This window comes from Fundulus heteroclitus, chromosome 7 (assembly GCF_011125445.2).
Source record: "Fundulus heteroclitus isolate FHET01 chromosome 7, MU-UCD_Fhet_4.1, whole genome shotgun sequence".
NCBI lineage: Eukaryota > Metazoa > Chordata > Actinopteri > Cyprinodontiformes > Fundulidae > Fundulus > Fundulus heteroclitus.
The window spans coordinates 43350590-43376561 of NC_046367.1; the positions used below are offsets into that span (position 1 = coordinate 43350590).

At 45.1% G+C, this 25972-nt stretch overlaps 1 protein-coding gene across 4 annotated transcripts in view; it reads right to left on the reverse strand.

Annotated features, from left to right (window-relative positions):
- Nucleotides 1–552: 552 nt before the first annotated feature.
- Nucleotides 553–25972, reverse strand: part of LOC118563783 (tensin-2-like) — a 77396-nt gene continuing 51976 nt past the window's right edge. For 3 of the 4 annotated variants that reach the window (XM_036139706.1, XM_036139704.1, XM_036139705.1), the window contains exons 2-3: nucleotides 14232–14346; nucleotides 553–700 (exon numbers count right to left, since the gene is read on the reverse strand). In XM_036139706.1, coding sequence (XP_035995599.1) covers nucleotides 594–700; nucleotides 14232–14346 — 222 coding nt within the window. In that variant the 3' untranslated portion in view covers nucleotides 553–593. The remainder of the gene's footprint in view (nucleotides 701–14231; nucleotides 14347–25972) is intronic. The other variant, XM_036139703.1, reaches the window with a different exon arrangement.

Genomic DNA, 25972 nt, shown 5'->3' on the forward strand with positions numbered 1-25972 from the left:
TTTGTTGGTGTTTTAGCACACTCGAGGTAACATTTAAATAATCTTAGAACCCGATAAAGATCGGCTGATCGCCGCATTCAGCCGAGCCCGTCTGCCTGGCATTTCCTGTGAGTGAAACAGAAAGTGGGCAAAGCTGGCAACAAGCAGCCGCTCCTCTAATGGATCCCAGATGAAGGGTGTGTGCGGAGGTGTGTACGAGCAGGACGCCTTTGGGTGAGATCCCAGCTCTGAGGCAGAAGTGGAAACTATACGCTCACATACAGCGAGCCCTCGCCCCCCCCCCCCTTGCTTGTGTTTCTGCTTTTTAACAGGAAGATGATTCAGAGGATGAAACGGCTTCATCTTTATTTTTAGACCCGGGGCGATCTCAGAGATGCAGAAGCTCATCCAATGTAAACATATTCTGGTAAATTGAGCACTTGTTTAGACATTCTTAACATTTTCTTTCTCCCCCTGAACCATAAACTCCCCAAAGACCCCCCCCCCCCCTTACATCTCTGCATCTACATTCCCTAAAAGGAAGCTGACTGTAGCTTAACAACAGCTCCGACGTGAAGAACCATAAAACAATTAAACAAACGTAAAATCAGCTTTTAAACAAGACATTTGCTTCCCTTTGGGACGGAGAAGCGTGAGCTGGTGAGGATTGTTCTGACTCTTACCTTGGCTTCACATTTCTTGTGGCACGCTATTCGGCACACTGTTGAAAACACAGAGAGAGAGAGAAAGCAAAATTAATCCACAGTTGAGGAAACATCTCCCCCACGTTGTGCAGACTGGGGGGGTGCAGCATGAATCACGACAGCGAGGGGCTGTTAAGGTGGCAGCAACCGGCTCCAAACAGGCCCAGGGTGTTTGTTCTGTGGTCAAAGTCGGCTGGCGCTGCCCAACGTCTCTGCTCTGAAGAAGGAACCAGGACCAGACCAGATACGGTTTAGTTAACACGGGGCGAGCTTTGCACTCAAATCTCTCTGATGCACATCACACACCAAGAGCTGAAGGTTTAAAACGTGAAGAAAACAGATGAAAACTGGGACTCTGTCTCTGCCGGGGGGGCCCGGTGCCCCACGTTGTGCAGGACTCTGCAGCCTTTTAGCCTCTTTCTGATCGTCCCGCAAAACGAGACAGTCTACATTTTGATTGGTTCTCAATCAGAGCTGTGAGGCCTGCCAACGTTGGGTTGAATGGGTCAAGAAAAACTTCAGAAACGAAACCAAGATCAATTATTTCCACCGTTTATTTCCACCTTTAATAAAACATTTAACCTGTAAATTCAACTGATAAATAACCTGTTAGAAGGACAACAAACTACAAAAAGCTGCCATTACTGTGATGCATTAATGCTCACATCCTCAAATAAGTTACTAAAAGACTTTTAGACTCAGTCGATCTTTGTCTTGCAAAGGTTCTCCAAATCCTCTCAAATTGAGAGGAAGTCTTTTCCAAAATCCTTGATGGCCGAACTCATTCAGGCTCCACAGCCTGGGACAAAGACGCGTCTCGTTTTAAAATCACTGGTTTGTTCATGAAGTTCTTGGCTTTCCGTACAGCAGGTTGTCCACGGGAGAAAAACGGCGATGAAATGATGCCCCTTAAAGTATTGAAGCAAGAGAGTTAAAATCTACAATACCTAAAGAATCTAGATTAAATGTGATGTTTTTAATCAATTTGATCAGATTTTTCTGCCGTTTCCCCTCTTTCTTCCCGTCCCCCCTTCACGGACTCCCATTGGGTGTAAGACTTGGGGTCGGCAGAGGAGCCAAGCGGGCCCAACAGCTCCTGAACGGTCAGATCCTCTGGAAGGACTGCGAACCAAAACACGGCTCAGCATGCCGAGGTGTCGGCTTTCCGAATAAAGGGGAACGCTGTGTGCTTTTCCTGGAAGGCTTCAGTCCTTATGTAATGAGTTATTCTTCCTGAGCCGAGCCGCATTCTTCCGTCCATCTGTAATATCTTTGAGTAGCTGATAAATGTGACATAAACGTGCACACTGGCCGGTTCTGATGTCAGCGGGAATGCTAAATTACCTGCAATCTGCAGCAAAAACAGGTCCTTCTAAAGGAAAATCGGCAGAAACGATGCAGAACGGTTCTGTGTGAATACATCCAGACGCTCAGATACTTTAGCTAACTGATAATTATATAGTGCAATATTTCAGAACTTGGGGTAAATCAGAAATGCAGAAATAAAAACGCTCCATTGCAAAAGTATGAAACCATTTTTTTTCCTGTTGTCACATTAAAACCAAAAACTTCAACGTAATTAATTCGGAATTTCTGTGACAGAACGAAACAAAACTGTGACACATTTATTTCCGGTTTTCAAAATTTTTTACAATTATAAATGGAGGAAAATCTGAGCCGCCTGCTGTGTCGGTACCCAGTAGAAACCTCCTGTGGCTGCAGGTCCAGCTGGAGGTCTCATCAGGTTTAGACCAGCTCAGATCGGATGGAAAATATCTGGCAACATCAGTCTTGCCACAGATTCTCAGCTGTGTTCAGGTCTAGACTTTGACTAGGCCATTCTAACATGGTTCAGCTTTGATCTAAACCGTCCCATAACATCTCTGGCTACTGGTCAGGTTTCTAGGAATCGAAATCGTGATCCTGAAGGTCGTCTTGTTGATGTAAGTTTGAAGTTCTTCCACATGTTTGCTCAGTCTCCTATGTAGCCCCGCAAGCAGGACTTCTTCTGGCCTTCTTCCATAAAGACCAGATGTGTGGAGTGCACATCTAACAGCTGTGGATCTCTGCAGCTCCTCCAGAGCTACCATGGTCTTCCTGGCTGCTTCTCTGATTAAAGCTCTCCTGTCAGTCCAGGTGGAGGTCCATGTCCTGGTAGGTCAGCAGGTGGTCCATCCTCTCTCCAGATCCAGATGAAGGATTGATCGGAGCTCTGGGAGATGTTTAAAGCTTGGGATGTTGTTCTAGAACCTGGTCCTGCTATAAACTGGACCAGAACTTCCTCCATGACCCGTCTGCTGGGTCTTCTTGGTCTCCATGATGCTGGTTGGGCTCCTGATTCTGAGATTCCTGAAGGCAGCTGGCGGCGTCACATTTTATTTTACCTTATTAATGTAAGGCTCACCACATATATCTTCATCCACTTTGAGTTGTTCTGCCCCATAAAATCCAAAACAGTTTACGATGATTTAGTGGCTGGAACATGATGACATGTGAAAAAGTTAAAGCGGTGTGAAAACTTTAAGCAAACTGGATTTAACCTGAATTTCAGCGTGCAAACTGGAGACAGTGGGAAGCTCCTCTCGCTGATGTGTAATTTACATCACGGCCCGTTTCGGGTCTATTTCTGTGTGTGCTGGGTCATGGTGGACTTTACTGCTCCCTAATTAGAGGCCTCTGGATGTGGGTGGCACCGTGACTCAGCACCGAGGCACACCGAGTGTGAGAGGGTTCCCAGCTCCATCAGCTCCGTCAGCTCCGTGAAGATCAAAACGCTCCGGCGGCTTTCACTGCCAAGGCTTCAGGCTGAAAATATGATTATGTTAGAAATGATTCTCACCCTCACTGGTTACAGCAGGAAACCTTTTACGAATCATTCAATTACAAAAGTAAATAAATTGTAAATCATTCAGAATAATTAACAGGAAAAGAGAAATATAAGACCAATGAGTGAAACTTTACATGAATTTTTCTTCCTCTTCAATTCTCTTTGTCTCGTTCTCCTCCAGCTTCATTCATTCTTAAATTCATTTCTACATATTTTAGGCCTCCAGAGTCTCTGGACATTTTCTTTTGATTTTATCTTTGCAGAATGTCTGATGTATCGATGCACATTGTTTAAAAAAAAAAAAAAGTCAGTTGTCATTTCTAAATTATTATTTTTTTCCTTTGAGCCTGTGATAAGACTTTTAGATAAAACAGAGCCGTATTAAGGCCACTGACTCTCATTTAAATACCTTTTAAAACAGAACAACAGTGGCGGTCCATTCTGCTTTTACCTTTCACCACCTGGAACTGAAATCCCTTCATAATTTCCCGTCTTTATTAGAAAAACAACGGCATTGCTTGTTCTGTAGATGCAATAATTTCCATGTATTGGACGGAAAAGTTTTAGGTAGAATTTTTAATCACTGAACAAGAATATAAAAAACAATTAGAACCAACACCAGTGCCACTTTCTAACTCACAGGCTTGGATTAATGCCCTTAAAAAAATTTCTATTCGCTATTATGTTTCTTAAAATTGTTTTTTTTGCTAAATCTGGCATTTAGGAAAAAGAGAAAAAAAAGAAAATTCATGACTATTTTTTTTTACTTTGACTGAAGTTAATAACATTTTAATCCATAATATTACTAAAGCAGTATTATTATGGTACTTTTTGCATCCAAGGCACAGAGTTGGAGCACAGCCTCTCCTGTACAGCTGCAAACATCTGGAAACCCAGCACGTCTGCTGCTGAGAATGGATCATATCTAAGCCACCAAACTGCAGAACCTAATGAGGACTTCTGGACCTTGTCCTCCTCTAGAACCCGGTAGGAGTCTCTGATAAAGACGTGGATCCATAAAACGCTTCAGCAACAGCGTCTTTCCACCGCCGTCTGGTTTCCTTCAGCGGGATTTGTTTTCCGTCTGACCAGCAGACACGCTGGCCTCTTCTGAGGGCTGTTCACGGTCCGCTGACACCCTCGCTGTGACATAAGTCACATGGAGCGCTCTAATGTGTGCGAGACCGCAGCAGACTTGTCTATCTGCCTGATAAGCACCAGAAGGCGTGCGTCTCTCTCCCCGACCGGACCGCTCCCGGCTCCGGGGTCCCTGGTAAACATCACTGCAGAGCCACATGGGAGGAAAAAAGTCAGGACTTCCATATTGGGTGTTTGGAGAGCGGCGCCGGGCTCGTGTTGGACTTTACCTTCTTAGGAAGTCCGAGCTTTGGAGAACAAACAGCGGGCTGGGAGAACGGGATGCAGGAATGAGGAGAAGATGAGGAGGAAGATGTTGGACAGGAGACATCTGGGGGGAGGAAGAGTGTTTCAGGAACCTGGAGTTGGTCTGAAGGTGACTTTAGTGGCTCGGATCGGGTGGAATAAAAGGGGTGGGGATGGATTTCCTTCCCATGTTCTCTTAGAAGGAGCATTTTATCCCTCAGGGCTGGGCTGGACCACCTCGGACCACCGAACACAATCAGAGGGCGGGGCTGCACCGCTTCCGCTTCCTCCGGTCCCGTTTCCTCCGTCTTCGTTCTGCACAGACGGTCCGACACGTGAGCACACACGGTGTAAACACCTCGACGTGGACGCACGACCAGGCGGGGGCTCCGCTGTTTCACACAAAAACCAGAGCTCAGAGAGCAGAGACAGCGCCACCAAGTCCAAGTTAAAACTGGTTCTGGACGTCGTCTGATGGATGTCGACACAAAATGTTTTCTATGCCCTGGGCGGGTTAACAGAAACTGGACAGGAAACAGGTTTTAACTTCCTGTTTATGAAATTATTCTGAAAGGGAGAAAAATAAATACATAAATGTTAAGATGGGCCAGGTTTTCATCTCTTAGTGACTGTAGAAGAATCCAGAAGAATCCATTGTCTGCATCTCTATCAAACCGGGCAAATGAGTGTATTTGTCCTTGATTTGAGCAGGTAAATAAGATGATTTGCCAATAGAATAAGATTTTTCCACTTAAAATTGGAACAATTCATCTCCATCATCTTATTTCAAGCGCAGGATGTCTAATTATCTTATTTTAGGGGCAAAGATACTCATTCCATTGGCAGATAATCTTATTTACTGTCTCAAATCAAGGACGAATAGACTAATTTTAAGAACATTTTACTTGTTTTTAGATCCGTTTTTGCAGACAGAGGTCTGGACTTTGACTAGGCCATCGCAGCACTTTGATCGTTTTCCCACTCAATCATTCTTTTGTAGATCTGCTCTCTGTCCCACTAACGACCCAATCTGGGCCGAGCTTCAGCTGTCAAACAGACGGAGGCCTGCAGAGTATGAGGTGGAGCTCCTGGGGTTCTGGTCATTTCTCTGAGCTTCTCGCTCTGACCTTGGGCTGAACCTGCTGGATGTCCTGGGAAGGTTGGCAACTGCTGGGATGTTCTCCTCCTGGGAAAAATCTTCCTCTCTGCCTTCAGGTCATTGCATCCTGGTTTTGAGCAAACACCCACCTGTGCTCCTCTTACAGACATGCTCAGACTGATCAGCATCAGTTAATTAGGAACCCCTGGGTGACGCTTTCCCCCTTAAATCCTATGGTAGCAACAGGGGTGTACTTAGTTTATTTCTGCTGTGACTGGATCGCCACGTCATGAACAATCAAATCATTAAGTGGCTAAAACACTGAACAGAAGAGCAGACGTGTGATCCAGGGTCCAGACAAGAATGTTTAAGCCCATGTAAGAAGTGAAATAGCGAATTAAAGGATAAACAGCTGTGGTCCGTTTCACCATTTCCCGCCCGAGACCCAGAAACCTTCGCTTCACGGCGTGTTTCTTCACTTTGTCCAACAGCAGGTCTTCTGGTTGCTTCGGTTTCTGTTTGTTGGTATTAATGTCAGTAAATATCAGCCTCTGAGTCATATAAGGGGCTGTCAGCTCCCAGCCCACGGGTCCCCCGGCTCTGATCCCGGGCGGAAAACGCCCCACCTTCATCCAGCTGCTGCAGCTTTCCCAACACGGCAGATCCCCGAGACAAGAGAGGACTCATGGAATCACTGCCGAGGATTCGTCATGTTTACACCCTGCTGACGAAACGGACAACGGCTGTTTGCTTACAGCGTGTGTGTGTGTGTCTGTTTAAACAGCTGCTCACACACACACCTCATGTTTCAATACAACAAACCTGACAGACTGATTAAACAAGCTGCAGGAGCTCAGGAAGGGGGCTGTGGGAAATCTACAGGAGGAAGGAGGAGGTTCAGTCAAACGTGCATCACTGCTGCCCCCTGGTGGTCGGCACGGTCGTCCGTCCTCTTCTGACCCGTGGTGACCCTTTAAAGCCGGTCCCATGACTTAAAGACAAAACGCTTCATAACAGCAGAGATCCGATCAAATGTTTCCACAAACGAATAAATAAAACGCGCATGGTAACCGTTAGATTCACGTCATTATGTGCCGTTTCCAGGAAAATCAGGTGACGGGGAGAAAAGTTGCAAGACGAGGATCTTTATCTGGGGTAGACAAAGAGGCATCTTAAATCCTACAGGAAAACAGAGGCGGGTTTACTCTCTGCTGACCCCGATCACATTTCTCTCTGTTTTCTACACTGAGGTAAAAACACAGCATCGATGCCCGGACACAGGAAGATCAGGACCTGGTCTCCAGGTTATGTTCCTTCCTGTTGTAAGGAGAAAAGGAGCAGAGCTGACAGGTGAAGCTCACGGTTTCATTAGATCCTGGACACAAGCAGCTGAACGTCACTTCCTCTGAGGTAAGGATGTCTGGATGGACGGACTGACAGCTCAGTGGATGGATGGACTCACGGATATGTATTAATAAAAAGAAGCTTCACATAGATTGATTTCTCCTTCATGATCCATCAACACAGACGTCCCACTGAGCCAAAAATAATAAATGAATCCGCTTTACATGATGTTAAACTGCAGAACTGGAACTTTCTGCATCAAGTCTTTGACTAAAAGCTTTTTGCTGTTTTTTTTTTCCCTGATGTTTTTCACTGCATGTTCTGTGAAATCTGTGCTGGTTTTCCATCAGACTCCTAAATGGATCTACAGGGAATGTAACACAAGCCAATCAGCTTGCAGTAGCGTTCATGAATTTCTCTCTTCTTCCAGGTAGATTTAGACCTGGAAGCGGTTGAATACTCCTAGTTGTCCTGCAGGAGTTCTGCGCTGCATGTTTTCACGCGGTTCCTGCAGCTTGTCATCGGGTTCTGCCGCAGCCCGTTAGTGAACCGTCAGGTTAAATCAGGCGTGCTGGAGCAGAAACATGTGAAGCATGCAGGCAGCGGGTGGCGGAGAACAGGGCTGGAGAAACAATATGCAGGTTGTTTCTTCCTTAAAATGGAAATAAATGAGATGTGATGGAAGCCAGAGATGTAGAGCAAAAACGGTCTGAGGAGGAGAATCAGCCTTTATCGCCAAGTTTGTGACACAAACAAGGAATTTGATTTTGAGTCTACTTTGCTGTCAATGAAGACATTTTACAAATATCTGAAAATAAAAATTAAAATATTCTTTGTAAATAAGTAGTATTTTTCAAAAGAGGAAGAAATGATTGGATCGGTACCAATCAGCCTGGTCTGGATCTGACTGGTCTGACTGTTCAGGGTTCATCAGAGAACCAGCCTGGGGGGAGAACATGTCTCTGTGGCAGCTGGTTTTAGCAGACAGCGCTCTGTAGCGCCACCTGGAGGTAAAAGTCTAAACAGGTTGTGTCCAGGAGGTGCGGGGTCTGCAGAGATGTTTGCTTCCCTCCTCCTGACCAGAGACCCGGACAGGTCCTGGACGGAGGGGAGGTCAGCCCTGATTATCCTCTCTGCAGACCTGATGGTGCGTTGCTGATGGTCTGGACCGGTCCTGTTCTGTGGATGAGCCGAACCACCCAGTGATGGACAAACACAGGACAGACTGGATGGTGGCTGTGGAGAAGATGACCAGCAGCTCCTGGAGAAGGTTGGACTGCTGGATTTACTGCAGGAGGTCCAGTCTCAGAGGAGTGTCAATATTCAGGTCCAGAGAAACGGAGGTTCCTAGGAACCGCAAGAGATCCACAGCAGACACGGTGGAAAGGAGGCAGCGTGGGGGAAGATATGGAAGTCAACCATCACCTCCACTGTCTCGAGCTGGTTAAGCTCCCACTGGACCAGCTGTGAACTGCAGACATGGAGAATCCAACTGGAGCTGCAGTCCAGAAGATGGCCTGACCCAGTCATCTAATTCTGCTGTATTCCCCCCCAACAGGTGTTGTGATGAAGAGGCGACCTGTTACCCAGCACCACAGTCACCAGTCATAATGTTACATCTGAGCGTCTTACTGTCCCTCCAGTGAGCTCTGGGTCTTTCCGGGTGTAACAAACCTCCAAAGGAAGCATCCTGATCAAATACCGACACCGGAGAAGTCCAAACTCCTCCAGATGGTGGAGCTCCTCACGGATCATCTCCAAGTTATCCATGATCTCCAGTCGGGGCGGATCTCTCAGCACCACAAGGTGAGGACTGGGACACAGATGCAACAGGAAACCCTCTGATCCATCTCCTGCTTCATTCTGCGATCAGGAGGATCTCTACAGACCCAGCAAGAAGATTCCACCTTTTTCCATCTCAGAACCCAAAGACATGGGTTATAGTAAGAAAGAACAGCTTCAGATAGTAGAATAAAAAGATTCATTTCCAAACTAAAAAGATGTGAATAACTGAATAAATCTGCTTTGACTGGATTTATTCTAACGGTCGTCCAGGTGTAATATCTCTAACCGCCCAGCAGGTGTCGCCCTAGCTCCTCCTTCATTGGGCCGAGTTACCTGCTACCCAGCTGTTCACCTTCCATGAGATCTGAGCGGGTTATTATGAGAGGATTCAGAGGAGCAAACGGACCGTGTTCTCCTGCCACCGGGTCCGTTCGGCTGCAGCAGGGAAAGCTGGTTCGTTTCTGGATCAGCGCGTAATCACATCCGACTGGGAGCCAGATCCTGATCAGCATCATCTGCAGAAGCCCAGTGACGACGTCCGTCCATTCGCCTCCTCCATGGTGGAGTCACTGCGGTGCTGCATCGTGACGTTTGGACCACCCCGGGTCAGTTCTCCTGGGTACCAGCTGGGTGTCTATGTGGTTCTGAAGAGGAAACATCAGGACCTCACTCTCCAGTCTCTCTGACCTTTAGCTTCACCTTTAAAAAAAAAACGGAACAGCGGATCGTTTTGGGCTCGAATGTCTGGCGCCACGGAGGCGGATTGTAAATGCCAGTTCCTGCCGCGGGGCCCGGTCTCTGGAAACACACCAGCGGTGCGAACCTGCGTTAAGCCACGCAGCACCTGGTCTCCTGGCGACAGGTGCAGAGAGACAGAGAGAGAGAAACAGGAAGTGATCCTGGTTCTCCAGACCATGTGACCGGGTCGTCGGGTCATCGCAGGAAGAAACTGAACACGCTCAGGGAGAACCGTCGGCTCCTTCACCACCGGGCTCAGAGTGGCGACGGGAACATCAACACCATTTTATTTCTGCTGATCTGGGAAGAAAGGCAGGAAGCAGCTGGACCGGGACAAACAAAGTCCAGTCGGATCACGGCAGGGGAGGTGATGGAAAACTACAGAAGGGTTTCACAAAGTTCATCCACGCAGGCTGAGGGAGGGTCAGGGTCTCTGATCTCTGCAGAACCAGAACGTCAAGAGACGACGTTTCCTTAAGAGCGGGAACAGAACCGCAGCAGAACTTTTAACCGTCAAGAACCGTCCGGCGTTTCTGCAGCAGCACCGAGTGAAAAAGTTGCTTTCTTTGTCACACTGTAGTGTTTCACACTGAAACGAAAGTTGATTTTAGAGAAAGAGAACCTGAGGAAAATACAAAAACCCGTTTTAAAAATTATTTCTTCAATTTAAAAGGAAAAAATCCAAACAAAACCGGTACCGTGTAAGAAAGTTATCACCTCCTAATAGAACCGTGAATTATCACGGATTAAAACACATTAATCACATCCAGACTGGACCAGCAGATTCAGGAGATCTGTAAAAAAGAACCAGTCTGACTGCATGAAGAAGGCCAAAGGATCCCAAACAGCCGCATATCGGGTCCGGTTCTAAATTCAAGAACTGCTGAAAACCAAAACCACTGACTGTCGGTCCAGAATGGATTACAAAGTCTTTTCCAAGGGTTTGGCTTTCTAGAGAACCATGACCCACACATGGAGAACACATGGAACAACGGAGAACCTTCCCAGGAGAGACTGACCCACCAGAATCACTCCAGGAGCTCATCAACGGCTCATCCAGGAGGTACCAGAAGAACCCAGAACATCTGAACATCTCTGCAGGTCTCACTGCCTCAGATAGGGTCAGAGGTCAGGATTCAACAAGAAGAAAAAGAGAGACTGGGAATAAATGGGAAAGCTGTAAGGCCAGAACCACTGCTGACCCAAAAGAACACGAAGGCCTGTCTCACATTCACCACAAAGCATCGTGACGATCCTCAAGAGTTCTGGGGAAATATTCTGTGGACTGAGGAGACTTTTGTTTCGCCAGTCCACAGACTTGCTGTCGCTGATGGAACCAAGAAATCTGCTCTCCTGCAGAAAACCACGAGGGAAAATGTTCTACCATCAGTTTCTGACGTAAACTGCAGCTCACCTGGGTCCTGAATCAGAACAATGATCCAAACCACTCCAGCAAGTCCACCTCTTTGGGACTGGCCTAGTCAAAGTCTGGAATAGTCGGACAGAAACGCTGCAGCAGGACCAGAAACGGGAAAGCTGTCTGAATGAAAGCGGTTCTGCACAGCAGAGCGGGTCAGCACTCGCCCACGGTGACGTTAGGAACCACAGACGGCACCGTGCCGAGGGTGGAGCAACCGCCTTTTACTCACGTTTCCTTTTTTCTGGTATTTGTTCTGGGATCCTGAATATTTAGATAAAAACGTTTCCCACATGCACATCACCACAGCAACCAGTGACTCAGCATCTCTTCAGGCACCGTCTGCACCAGTACCTTTTTAAAACTCCTGGTTTCCGCCTGACCCGCGGTTCTGGGAAGATAAGCGATGCAGCGCCGCGTCGTTTTCTCCCTGCTAACGGGAAGCAGGGAAGACAGGAAACCAGAGCAGTGGACGTCTGCTGCCTCTGCAGAGAGTCCTGCTCACTTTTTGGTGACACACACACACACACACACACACACACACACACACACACACACACACACACCAGCCCCGGGTTTACCCGGCCTAATGGACGGACCCAGATGCAGCTGGAGAATATCAGGGCTAAATTAAATCAGCGTAGCGCTCGGCGCAGCCTCGTCATGGCGCTCTTCTTCTCCCATTAATCACTTCCAACAGACGATGGCGTTCTGCGGCACTTTATGGGAACACTACGGCGACCGTCCCTGCAGACGTGAGCGGGGATCGTTTAGCCGAGACGAGCTGGCAGGATGGATCGGGTTTATTTTTAGAACGGGACGATCGTCGTCAGACTTTAACTGGACCGTCCCTCATCACCTGAGGTCAGAACACGGCTGGACACGGAGAGGTTCAGCGACATCAGGAGGATTTTATGAGCGTCATCCAGCTAATGGAGAACCTCAGCGTGGTTCTGCAGGATCATCTGTAACATCTAAAGAAAAATAGACTATTTTCCATCATTAAAGCTTCTGTCAGTCTGTGGAAAATTAACCCACTGGGGTTCTTAGAGCTACATACCCGGGCCGACCCTGAGTCCGGTTTGGAACAAGAGCTGCAATCCTGCACCCACCACCAGCAGCACCACCGTGCCATTGTGCCAAAGCACACATCCACTCATTTCCGCAAGCTTGGGTTTGATGCTATCGGTGTGAAAACAGACGTTTCCACAACAACACGATGAGCAGAGAAGGCCGAGGCCGTACGTTCTCCCCTTTAGTGTCAGTCTGTGTGGAGAAGAAGGCAGCAGCAGCTTTAATGCACAGACACGGCTGCTGCTGCACGCTGTGGGACGTTTCCTGCAGGCGGCAGGGACAACAGAAAGCCTGAAGTCCTGCATGGAGCACGGACCCACTTTAGGAAACCTTCAGCTCAAATGAACTGACAAAGATAAAGAACTGAGCAAGCGCCTCAGACCTCCATCGTCCCATCAGTGAAGCCTGACCTTCCTGTAATGTTAGAAAGGGGTCTTGATCAGCAGCTCCTGGATCTCTTAAAGACTATTGATTTGGACTTTGGCTTCTTTGTTAAACTAATTTTCATCTTTTGTTGCAGAACGATAAAATATTGTGCATGAAAAACAAGATGAAGAGTCCAGTTCAGAGGTGGTGTCTGGACAAAGATCCAGCAAAGATGCATCATTCTTCAGCAGATCGTCCCCTGGAGGGAATCACCTTGTTGGAGCCAAACTCTGGTTTTCTGTCTCTCTCACTTTAGTTATTAGTCTTCTTTAATAACTAAAGAACTGGTTCAGCCCTTTAGTTTTGCAGCCATTAAATTTTTAGTTTATTCAACTTAAGCTAAAACAGCATTAACAGACCGTTCAATAATCATAAACATTATCTTTAGAAAGTAAAAATACATTTCTGGGGAAATTAAAATCCATCAAGTTCCATTTAAATGTAAAAATTTGTGACCAAACATGTTTGGTCACAAATCTTGTGACCAAAGTTAATTTTTTAAACATCATAAAACCTTCTGCGAATTTTCTTTGATGAATGCTCCTTGTTTTTCTGTAATGTAATTGGCTTATTATTCTTTAGAAATCCATATTTTATCCATTAAAAACGGTGACGGAACATTGTCCCATGAAGCAAAACTGCTCTCAGGTTCTACTCTTTTTTTAGAGAAAACGTTTTAGCTCGGTTCAGAAAATTAATAAACATCTAAACTGTTGTATAGAGATTGGATTCTGCTCGGTGTAAAAAAAAAAAAAAGATGCATTTGTGCACCAGATAAGCTGATTCTTGGTCTCTAGATACTGGAAAATATAACCGGGTGATTCAGTTCACTTAAGAATGGAATCATCCAGCAATCAGAGCCAAAATGGCCGTCACAGACTTTAAACAGCTAAAGGTTTCATGGCTCACGTTGGCTGAGAGCCTTAAATGAAAACGTGACAAAAAATAAATGAAAAAAGCAGCAAAAGTCCAAATCAGAGCAGATTTAGGAGGAGGAGGGAGTGCCTGGAAGGAAAAACGTGCTGCGTGACGCTCTCTGTGGTCGACAACAAAGCCTGGTGGATAAACTCCATTAAGGAAATTGAAAGCTGTTGACCTTCAGCCTCCCTGGAGTTTATTCTGCCCTCTGCTGTCAGTGAGCGGATCTGCGGGTCTGACCCCCGCGCCGCCTCAGATGACCTCAGGGGGACGCTGCCTGGGACAGACGTCTCCATCATTGTCCCAGCGGTCTTTGTGAAACTGCTGTCTGCTCTGAGCAACCACTGAACGTGTTCCGTTTCTGCAGCCTGGTACCAGTACTAAGGTGGTTCTGCTGCCTCCAGCCTCCGTCTGAGCTGACAGCAGCATCTAAAGGCAGGTTTGATACTGAAAGGCCGGTCTGGTACAGGTTCTGTTGCAGCTGGAAAGTGAGACGTTAAAGCGTTACAGGTGGGCAAAAACACAGATTTCACTCGCCTCTGCAGACGAGGCCGTCCTGGACGATGGTCTGTTTGCAGGCGCTGCAGTGCTTGGTCTTCTTGAAGGTCTTCACCCGGAACGTGTGAGAATGGAGCGCCTCCAACTCCTCCGGCTGCAGGAGGAGAAACAAGAGAAGTCTTAATGAGACCGACAGATCAGGAGGTTTATATCAAAGCAGAGACCCGTTTTCCTGCCATCATCCCTGCCTACGGGTTTTTAAAGACTCTGGACCACACTGGTCAGAAACACAGCAGAAATCATTGCATCTACCTGAACGGCGACAGAATCGTTACTGATTGCTGCGATGAATGATGAACAGACGAGACGATGCACAGAAAGCTTCAACTCCCTCCACTTGAAACGTCTTCGTACGCAGCAGTCAGCGCTGCAAAAAGGGAACTAAAAAAACTTAAACTTTTCTTGAAATCAGTGTATTTATCCATGATGTGAGCAGGTAAATAAGATTATCTGCCAGTGGAATGGGTATTTTGACCCCTAAAATAAGATAATTAGACAAGCTGCACTTGAGATGAGTTGTTCCTATTCTAATTGGAAAAATCTTATTCCAGCAGCAGATAATCTTATTTACCTGCTCACATTCAGGACAAATACACTCATTTTAGGAAAACATTGCTTATATTTAATTCCATTTTTGCAGTGAGACTAATTATTCTCTTTTCATTGAGACTATTTTAGATTTCTTTACTTATATTTTTCTATTGAAGCTAAAAGCCCAAATAAAAGGCTATGAAGCGACATAATTTAGAGTTTGACATAAGAGACTCTAACTGTTCTCCCCACGGATCCCATGCACCATCTCCACCAGAACCAATTCCTGCCTGCTTTGTAAACCCAACTCCAGAGTGTGACCATTTTCCTGCAGCCTCTTTCCAAAGAAGCTGCGCCGTGTTTTCATAACCCCGACCTGCAGGCTGCCCCTCAGAGGCAGGAGACGTCAGCGATTCTTCAGCTGGTCCCAATTTTCCCTGGAAGCCGAGCACCCTGGGAGTGACGGTGCAGTTAAGCCACCTTTACTTCTGTCGAATTTCACCAAAACAAGCAAACAGAGTCATTTCGTGGTGGAGGTCATCTGAGCGATCGAGTGACGGATCAAACAAATGAAAAACCTGAGGAGGTTTAATCAGAAATAACTAAGGTTTAGCAAATCCGTGGAAAAAACTAACATTTATGCTAAGAAGAATTTTAAGGCCAAGTTTTGTTAATGAAGCATTTCTGCTGCCAGGGGAAGCAAATTAACTACCAACAGGAACACCAAGAACATCATGGAGCGTCACATTGATTCATTTAAGCTACAGTAAAGCTAACAGAGGCGAGGTCAGCACCAACAGAACCTTACGCTGCACCCTCATCCTACCCGGGGGGAAACAAGTTATTTTCATCATAGGTTCACTTCAACTATGAGAGACAAAAATGAATAAAAACAGGAAATCAGATTGTAGGATTTTTAAAGAATTTATTTGTAAATTATGGTGGAAAACAGGCAAGATTTCTGTCCGTCACAGACCTGTAACTTCTTTAAGAAGCTTCTCTGTTCTCCACTAGTTACCTGTATTAACGGCACCTGTTTGAACTCATCTGTGAAAAAGACTCTGTAGACCTGCACCAGGCTGGGGAGAGTGGAGCTACAATAGGCAGCAGGTTGGTGTGAATAGATCAAATGTGGGAGCAATTGTAAGAAAACGGAAGACGTACGAGGACCTCTGATAATCTCCTTCGACTTTAGGTTTGCCAGAGAGAACATGGATGATCCAGAAGAGGACTGGGAGAATATCTTGTGGTCGGATGAAACCAAAGTAGAACTTTCTGTCACAAATGCAACTTGTCGTTTTTGGAGGAAGAAGAATGCTGCGTTGCATTCCAAGAACACCATAGCAGCTGTGAAGCATGGGGGAAGAACCATCATGCTTTGGGGCTGTTTTTCTTCAACGCTGACAGGACGACTGATCCGTGTTAAGGGAAGAATGAACGAGGCCATTTATCATGAGATTTGAAGCCAAACCTCCTTCCATCACTGTGAGCATTGAGGATGGAACATGGCTGGGTCTTAAAGCACGACAATGACCCCAAACACAAAGGAAGGGCTCCATAAAAAGCATTTTTAGGTCCTGGAGTGACGTAGCCGGTCTCCAGACCTCAACCCCATATAAAATCTGTGGAGGGAGTTGAAACCCTGTGTTGTCCAGTGACAGCCCAAACATCTCTGCTCCAGAGGAGATCTGCATAGAAAACCAGCTACAGTGTTCAAACCGGGTCAAGGTTTGACTTCTGACACTGCCCGCACAGATCATGCTACTAAGTATTGAGTTGAACTTTTGTTATTGACCAAATACTTATTTTCCACCATAACTGACAAATAAATTCTTTAAAAAAAATGTTACAATGTGATTTCCTGTTTTCTCATTTTATTTAATTGAAGAGAACCTACGATGAAAAAATGTCCGGGTGGACAAGAAAGGTGAACAACAGACAGACATTAGAATGAACAAATTAGGTGGCACCTGGTGCCTCAGCGGAGGAGAAGGAGCATCATACAGGGACGTCTCAAAAAATTAATATCACAAAAAAGTGCAATATTTTTAGCCTGTCATCTCAGAAAGTGAAACTCAGAGAATCATTGCACACAGTGATTCATTCCAAGCTGTTATTTCTTGTAATTTTAATGACTCTGGCTACACATAATGAAAACAGATTAGAATATTGTGAAATAAAATCATTATTGGAAACTAATGGTGTCTAATCAGCTGGTTGTTCACAGAGCTCTGGATCCAAGCATGATAACAGAAAACTTAGTGGAGGGAAGAAGTGTGGTAGGAGAAGGTGGATCAGCAGCAGGGAGAACCGCAGCCTTGAGAAGATTGTCAAGTAAGATCCATTCAAGATTGTGGAGAGTTTCTCAAGGAGTGGACTGAGGCTGGAGTCGGTGAATCAAGAGCTACGACTCACAGGCGAATCCTAGACATGAGCAAGAAGCATTTTACCAGAAATTTCCTGTAAAAACAGGAACTGGACTGTTGCTCCTTGGTCCAAAGTCCTGTTTTCAGATGAAAGTAAATTCTGCATTTAATTTGGAAATCAAGGTCGCAGAGTCGGGACGAAGAGAGGAGAGGCAGAGAATCCAGGTTGCTTGAAGTCCAGAGTGAAGTTTCCACAGTCAGTGATGTTTGTGGTGCCGTGTCATCTGCTGGTTCTGGTCCACTGGGTTTTCTGAAGTCCAAAGCAGCCATCTACGAGGACATTTTAGAGCTCTTCACGTTTCCCTCTGCTGACCAGCTTTATGGAGATGCTGGTTTAATTTTCTAGCAGGACTTGGCACAGGGCCCACCCTGTAGAAAATTCTCTGTTGTCAAGAGGAAGACGTGAGAGCCAACAAGGCAGAGGACCTGAAGGCAGCAATCTGGGCTTCCAGAACATCTTAGCAGAACCACAGGCTGATGGCCTCCATGCCTCGATGCACTGATGCAGGAATTCATGCAAGAGGCCCAACCAAGTATTGATGCACAGAATTTGACACAAGTTTCACAAGCTTGACATTTGTGCTTAAAACATCCTTTTATGATGAGTCTAATGTGATTTTTCTGAGACAGATGTTTTTGTTTTTTTTTACCTGTAAGCCATAATCATCAAAATGAACAGAAATAAAAGCTTGAAATATTTCACTGTGATGAATTTCTATAAAATAACCGTTTAACTTTCTAACAGGCAAACCTTTATGCAATATTGCCATTTTTGAGCTGTACCTGTATGCAGAGGCCGAGGTCCTGCATGTCTTCCCCTTCTCTCTCAGCCACAAACAAAAAAAAAACTTCAGAAAAATGAACAGAATGCATAAAAGTAGATTTTATGCCCTTCTACTGATTTTTCTCACAACCCAGTTGAAATAATAAAGTTGCTCCTGGATCCGTTTCCTTGGGCCTGTATGCATGCCTGCTGGCCTTTAGATGCATCAGCTGGCTTCTGTGCTCAGATGAAAGACACATAATGGATGCGCTTTCAGGGCAGGAAGCTCTCGCTGACGCAGCCTCTGTTCCACAGCTGGGCAGGCTTAGAAAACCGACCATATCTCCGGCATATCGAGGGGCTTCATGGAGGGATCATGCCTTAGATAATATAGAAGATCAAGCAGAACAGACGTAACTCTTTTCCCTTCTGCACAATAATCTCACACTAAAGCGACGTGTTGAATCCAAAAGCTTAAAGTTTGAATATAAGAAACTTTGTTGGGAGCTGATTTGAATTCTGCTCTTTTTTTTCTCCTGATGGTTTCCAAGAAACAAGCTTTCATCAGTTCACGCAGTGAATAAAACGCATTTTATCATGAGAGCAAAGTGACGAGGTCATTATACAGCGAGCGCAGCTCAGCCGGTCACATAAGGACTCGTATTGATCGCCGCAGCACTGTGGGCTGGCGAGATAATAAAATTAAACACTAATTTCAAAATAAACCAATGAAAGGTTGTTTTCATCAACGTTATTTATGACATTCCTGCAGTTTTCTTCCTCCTAATTGAATTTCTGCACCCCAGATGAGGCTGAATGTCATCAGATCTGCAGGTTTTTGGTCATAAACCCCCAGTTTTAGACAAAGTTACGTTTCATCACTGCAATCTATCTTTTGGCTGCAGGCCTGAAAGAGGAGCATTAAGCTTTCCTGTTGTCATCATTAAGAACAATTCTTTTTAAACATTCAGAAAGTCTGCTTTTTTCCCCCCTTGCTATGTGTTTCTATCTCCTGCGTCATGTTCATGTTCCTGCTGCTGTTCATCCGTGTGACAGCTCACTGTTTGTTTGATTCAGAGCCACATGGCAACAGCAGAACAGCCAACCCTTCTCTCCATCTCGCGGCTACGCCTTACTACGACATAACGGGATTAGCTTAATCTGTTTAGACTGAAATAATGGCCGTGGCTGTGCAGGATGCGCCATGTTGGCAGGAGAAGGATGGAGGTCCCTGCATGGCTGCAGACTCTTACCCAAAGCCCTGGCATCTGCAGGGGTGATGATCAGGATTTGGGTTTAGGGAGACTGGAGAAGGCCGATAAGTGGAATACTTTAATATATTCGGTATAAAATGATAATGTGGGATCATAAAATGGTCATTATCCTCAGACTCTATTCTAGACTGTTTGACAGATAAAGCTATGAAACTCTTTAACCAAATCTCTTCTAACCCTGTAATGTACAGATCCACTAATCCTAAAAAAGCTCCTCTGAAGAGTCAGGGTCAGGACTAAAGGATAAAACCAGATCTTCTGAACCGTCTGGGTTCATGATGGAGTCTTTCAAAACCATCCTGCTTCCCCCGGACGCCAACAGAACGGTCTCTTAACCCTTTGGCATGCTTTCTGGGCCATTTCCAGGAAGCTTCTGCAGAATACTGTACAGGAATGCCGTTGCCATGCGGGGGGTGTTTGGCCCGTTTCAAAGTTCTGTCATTAGGAAAGATTTATGCATGAAGGACATTTTCCAGATTCCTGATAAAATGAACTGAAACATGGGGGGTAAGATTATAATCAGGACGCCAAACACCAGCCGGATCCTTCGGGCTCTCCAGCAACTTTGTTATTCATGGAAACTTCAGAGTGTTTTAGTGTCAATTAAGTAACACAAACACGGCATTGCATCAGTACTAATAGCGCTCGCACACTTTCCCTCTTACTCGTTAAACGACGACAATGATTTTTATGAGATAAACCAACACAAAGTAGAGTCCAGATGTGTGCAATTTAATCTCAGTGTTTACCCAGCTGTTCCTCAGAGCTCCATCAAGAAACATTAGTGGACGAACTGCAGAGGAGATTAAAACCCCATGTGTAGGGGTGGAAAGTTAACACTGCATCATATTGATGAAACATGAAGGTGGCAGCATGATGCCGGAGACCTGAGACAGGGATGGAGGTTCACATTCCAGCAGGACAACCACCCTGAACACACAGCCACAGACATTATGGGATGGTTTAGATCAAACCTGAATGGCCTAGTCAAAGTCCAGACCTTAACATAACTGAGAATCTGTGGCAGGACTTTAAGAGTGATGTTGACAGATGTTCTCCATCCAATATGATTGATTGCAATGAAAGGTATGGAAGGGCTGCTCAAATATCTCAGTAACAGTCTAATAATCTAATAACAACATTACACCATCCAACTCTATGCGGACACTCGGTCTGTACTTTTGAAGATTCACTCACCTCTACATGCCGAATGCTTCTACAGCAGGTAAGCACAACCTATTTTCTATTGTCTGATTAATGTATTTAGGAATCATTTGGTCACTTTGGGTGGGAATATTATATCCTTCCTCCCAAAAAAAAGTTTAAAAAAAAGCAACTGGACTTGTTTTTCGTAGCTGAAGACTTTTCGCTTCCTCTCTAAGGGGTGGAGCTGTTTCGGTTGAATTTGCATATTATCTAAGCCATTACAAGGCCTTTGTTGGGCAGTAGTATAAAGCCTGTTACTCCACATTACTCCAGACTTTTTGAATTGAGAAAGCTTCCTGGAGAGGAAGTCCAGTTGCTTTGTTTTTTACTTTTTTGGAATTACCATGAGCTGGATGACTGAGAATCTTCACCAGCATATATCCTTTCTCCTTCCTCCCAGTACACAGTCCCTCTCCCAGACAGCGTTCATACTTCAAGCACCTTTCAGGTCTTTGGTTTATGCTCTCACATCTGAAAGTGGTTCTAAATTTAGGTTGTTTGCAAACCTAACGCTCAAGTATGAGAAGCTGCGTAAAGCGGCTTGGGCAGTTTAACATGAATCCCTGGCAGTAAAGAGTGGTTAAAGAAAGGCAGACCTTTTAATTCCTACCCAGATTTCCCTCACAAGCACAAACCTCCACACTACATCAATGAAACAACCGCAGAGTCTCAGCTTCAGGAGTCTATTCAGTCTATTGGCTTCTTCTCCAACTCTCCCAGCCGCTGCCCATGCAAATTCTCAGACTCAACCAGTCACAGGGCCACTGGGAGAGTAAGGTGGGGGATCAGGACCTCCACTTGTATCCCACTTGTTCTGTTTATGCTTAAATTATTAACCAATAAAATGTCTTCAGCTCTCATTTCTTTACATTTCTTTCTTCCCAAGCCATCAAACTTACTTGGAATATTTGTGAGTGAAATCGATCAATTGTTCTTTGGGTTTATGTTCAGCGCTTGGAGCAAACAGTTTGTGTGTCCCTGTGTAACCTAAGAAAATTGGTCAAAGGCCTAAATTAATGCAGGTTTGAGGCCCGAGAGACTGCATCCAATATTCCTATTAAGAATCAGAAAAACTTTGAAAGACCCAATGTCTGGGAGACTTACAGTCCAGCCCTTTTAAAAGAGGCTCATCCTGTTTAGTTAATTGAAAGAAAATTATAAAGAGATAACAGCTAGATGAAGACTATTTCACTATTTCTTAAAAATCACACAATGTTGTCAAAAGTATTGGGTCATTAGCCTTTCAAAACACATCCAATCAACTCTTCTAGGAAGACTTTACCACAAGATTTAGGAGTATTTGTGAGAATTTTGGCCCTTCTTCCAAAGAGCATTTCTGAGGTCAGACACTAATGTTGGACAAGAAGGCCAAGGTTGGGTAACTTTACCTGTGGCTATGAAATGCTAGGAGCATCTGAATAAATATATTTCGATATGTTCACACATCATTTTGTTCAAGCAGATTCTGGGTCATTTTTGAGTCTTTAGTGACTGAAATTAACATTTCCGCGTCAAACATATCATCTATGCTGCCTGTAACCCTGCTTCGCTGCAGGTTATCGTCTTTATGTTCACACAGATCAACATTTAACTTTCTCAGAAACCTTAATTCAAAAAAGAAAAAAGATTAGCTACTGTGAATTGTCCTGCAAATTAATAAAGTACATTTATCTTATACAAACTTGATTTGAAAAAAACAGAACCACCACTGTATTGGTGCTGCCTTGATTAGCACCTGTTAATCTCTGTGTTCAGATTGTCCGATCCATTACTACAGAACATTATACCGGCTTTAGGAGACATCTAGAACTCTGCTGTGGATAATTTTAGCAGAAGTCCTGAAGGATCTGGACAGCAGCGCTTTGAAATGGACTGACTGGCTCTTGGCTTTCAAGTGTTGGACGCCACCCAGACGCTGCTGGTGTGCGTCGCTGAATAGAAAATAATGTGGCGGTCTCTTTTGACACACGGTTCTGCAAACCCTTTCACACCCGTGGACTAATTCCCTGTATCACTCGAGGAGCCGGTAGCCCGACTTGTTCTTCCTAAAAAGCCAAACAAAAGATGGCTCTCATCAGACCAGCTCATTTTAGCCCCGCTGGCCTCACCAGAAATCAGTGCTGCAGCCATTTAACCTCCAGATACTAAGTCAATACCAGGCGGTATAGTAGGACGCTCCCTTTTGTGCGGGCTTAATTGTTTCCGATCATTAGCAATGCACCAGTCGCTCTCAGAACTTGTTTATTGTTTGGGTGGGCTGGAGGGGGGCTGCAGCAGTTGATTGGCGAGACATGGGTGAAGAGGACAGCTATGGGGGGTTGGGAGCTCGGGGCTTCAGTATTAATGGCAGCCACCGCCGATTACTTTCTGTTTCAGCACTTTGTAGAACCTCCCAATAACCCCTGTCCCTCACATTCGTGTCTCACGTTGGGACTAACCTGGGCCACAAAGGGAGGAAATGATTTCAGACAGGCAGAGAGGACCCCGAGAGCTGGGGTCAGGGTGTGCACATACCCCCCCTCAGGATGGGCCCTGCAGCTCCTGGGAACAGACTCCTGTTCCCTTAGAGACGCACGCATAATCTCCTGCCTAACACTCATTAGCACACATGGGCAAAACAGGCACTCTTGTGTATTAAAATGTGCAGATGCACACACATAAATGAGACGACTGCGCGCACGCTCATGCACCAGCAATCACTCCCACCCTACTTCTAAACGTTTCCCACTGTTTAAAGAAGCTTAAAGAAGGGAAAAAGCCGCTCCACCTCTGATTTATTCTTGCAGAAAGATTCTTCGGTGCTTAATAAAATCAAATCTGAGCGCTTCAGGAGAATGACGTGGTTGACTCAGAAATCTGAGCTATTCTATCTTCGCCTCTAATAATAAAAGACTTCTAGAAGCCTTTAATTGAAGGTTTCGCTGAGCGTTTTCTAGCTGTTAGACACAAAACCTTTACTCAACATCGACCTCAAAACTTACTCCTAAAAAATATATATTTTCATCCTAAAGAGCCAGATTAACAGTGGTTCTGATCAGTTCTTAATGCTTTATGAAGGATTTTCTTTGGACTTTGGCTGCTTTTTTACACAATATAGTTCAATAATCGATTCCAATCTTCATCGGTGTGAGCATTAATTTAGCAGTTTGCTGCTCCAGAGCATATAGGTGTGTTTTAAGAACATGAAGGCAGAAAATAATCAGCAATGACCTTAGAGCAACAATTGCTGCTGCCCTTCAACCTGTGAAGGGTTCAAAGGTCATCTCCAGACCATCTAAAATCCATCCTCCTACAGAGAGGAAGATTATTCCCAGGAGGAGAGCATCTCAGACAGCTACCAACCTTCCCAGGATGTCCCAGCAGGTTCAGCCCAAGGTCAAAGCGGGAAACTCAGAGAAATGACCAAAAACCCAGGAGCTCCACCTCAGACTCAACAGGCCTCAGTTAGCAGGCTAAAGGTTAGCCTTGTTGCTTGGAAAGGTTGAAGGAGAAAGCCTCGTCTGCATCCAAAATGTTCTAACTATAGCCCCTAGTCCCTGTTCCTTGACCTCTCATGAGGTCATCAGTAAGAACTCAATAATGGGAAGGAAAGGAGCTTCAAACCACTTTGCCGATTTCAGACAGTCTGTAACTCCGACGTCATTACGTGACGGAAACTCTCATGGATGATGCAAGTCAAACACAGGCCTACAGTCTTCTGAAAATGAACTACAAAGTGAGTCCAACTATAAAAGGGTCCTTACCATTTAGACCCTTTTCAGATGGAGCCATCTTCTCTCTAGAAACCAGATGGCAGCAGTGTCCAAGCAAAGTCTTGTCCCTCATCCAGAGCTGCATCAGATTAAAGACAAGACTTTTGGGACAAAGTCCTCTGGACAGCAGAGACCAGAGTAGAGATGTTGAACCTCTATGCCACCTTAAAGCACAGAACCATGATTGAGGAAACAAAGTGCAGCAGATCAGAACAAACACCTCATACCAACTATCAAGCACTGTGATGGAGGAATGATCTGGGCTTCTTTTGGCACGTTACAGCCATTAAGTGGACCAAGAGCTCCTCTGGATACCAGAATATTCTAGGGCTGACGTTTGGTCCAAACTGGGTCATTAACAGGACAATACAGCAGCAGGTCTGCCAGTGGTCTAGTCAAAGAACAGACGTCAAACTAACTGACAGGTTGGTGTGGTACCCAGCAGAGAGCTGTGCAGAAACCTCAATGATCTGAAGCAACACATGAAAACAGACGGGTACCACTCCGACAAAGAGGAAATGCAGAAAATCACCAAACAGAGATGTTTCCTTACAAGCTGCTGGGGCATTGGATCACAGGATGGACTCAGTTTTACTCACAAACTTTTCCATTTTGGCTCCATGGTAAAGACCAGGTAACTTTTTACCATGTCCTGATACACCCGAATGGAGAGAAGGATGCTTTAGCCCTGGGCTGTATGGAGGTAACGGAGGTGGACATCGGCGACAACAAAAAAAAACACAAAGACACAGAAGCAGGAACAAAATTTTTACCAAACAACGGATTGTACCCAGTGATAAAAGCAGGTCTGAGCACGTACCCCGCTGGAAGGAAAGTTATTCATTAATGAACTGTAGCGCTGTGATAAGGAATAACATCTCCCCTTCTGTCTACTTCCAGTCAGCTGTCCTTTAATGGATGCTCTGTTTTAACATGGACCCGTCCACATGGGCCAGCACCAGCCCGGGTTAGGTAATGTTAGAACATGGAGATAAACCCTTCCAGACTCCGACTGGTAACATTCCAGCTGAATAACGTCACCAAAAAGGCTGTTTTTCTCCCTGACTGCAGAGATCCGTCCACACGTGCACCGATCTCTCCTCTGATTACTCTGACATTCACCTCCAGCGCTTCATGCATTACCTCATTTAGAAAGGAAACCAACGCTCCATTTCATTACTTCATGCGCACAGAGAAACAACACCGATAACGACGGCGTATCTTTGGTTATAAAGTGGAAAACATTTCAGATAGCTGCAAATCGTACCAATAATGGACATCACACCACATGGTGGTGAAAGATTAAAGAAAACACCAGCAAACATAAACTAGACGTTAAAATACTGATAAATAACTGATTAATAGTAACTATCGTGTTTTGTTTTTTATGTATATAATGCCTAACTGGGTTTCCGCTCCAATTTAAGCCAAGTTTCCCTTATTTTGGTCAACTACTGGGAAACTCAGGTGATCCTGCAGAGAAATGTTTACCAACACTGGCATGACCAGGTTTGGGTTGAATTTACACAGATTAATCATCTGCAAGCAAACATGTTTTTGATTGTAAAATACAGCAGTGGTTGGAGTGGCCAGTGTATTCACGGAAAAACCATAGACAATATGTTATAAGTGAATGGAAAAAAGTATTTGGTAAAAAGATAATGGTCATTACATCTAATTTAATTATTAAATCAGACGGACAAAAATATAAAGTTATGTGCAAATTCCTCTGCTTAAAAGGATGAAAAACAAAATGAGTCAAACAAAT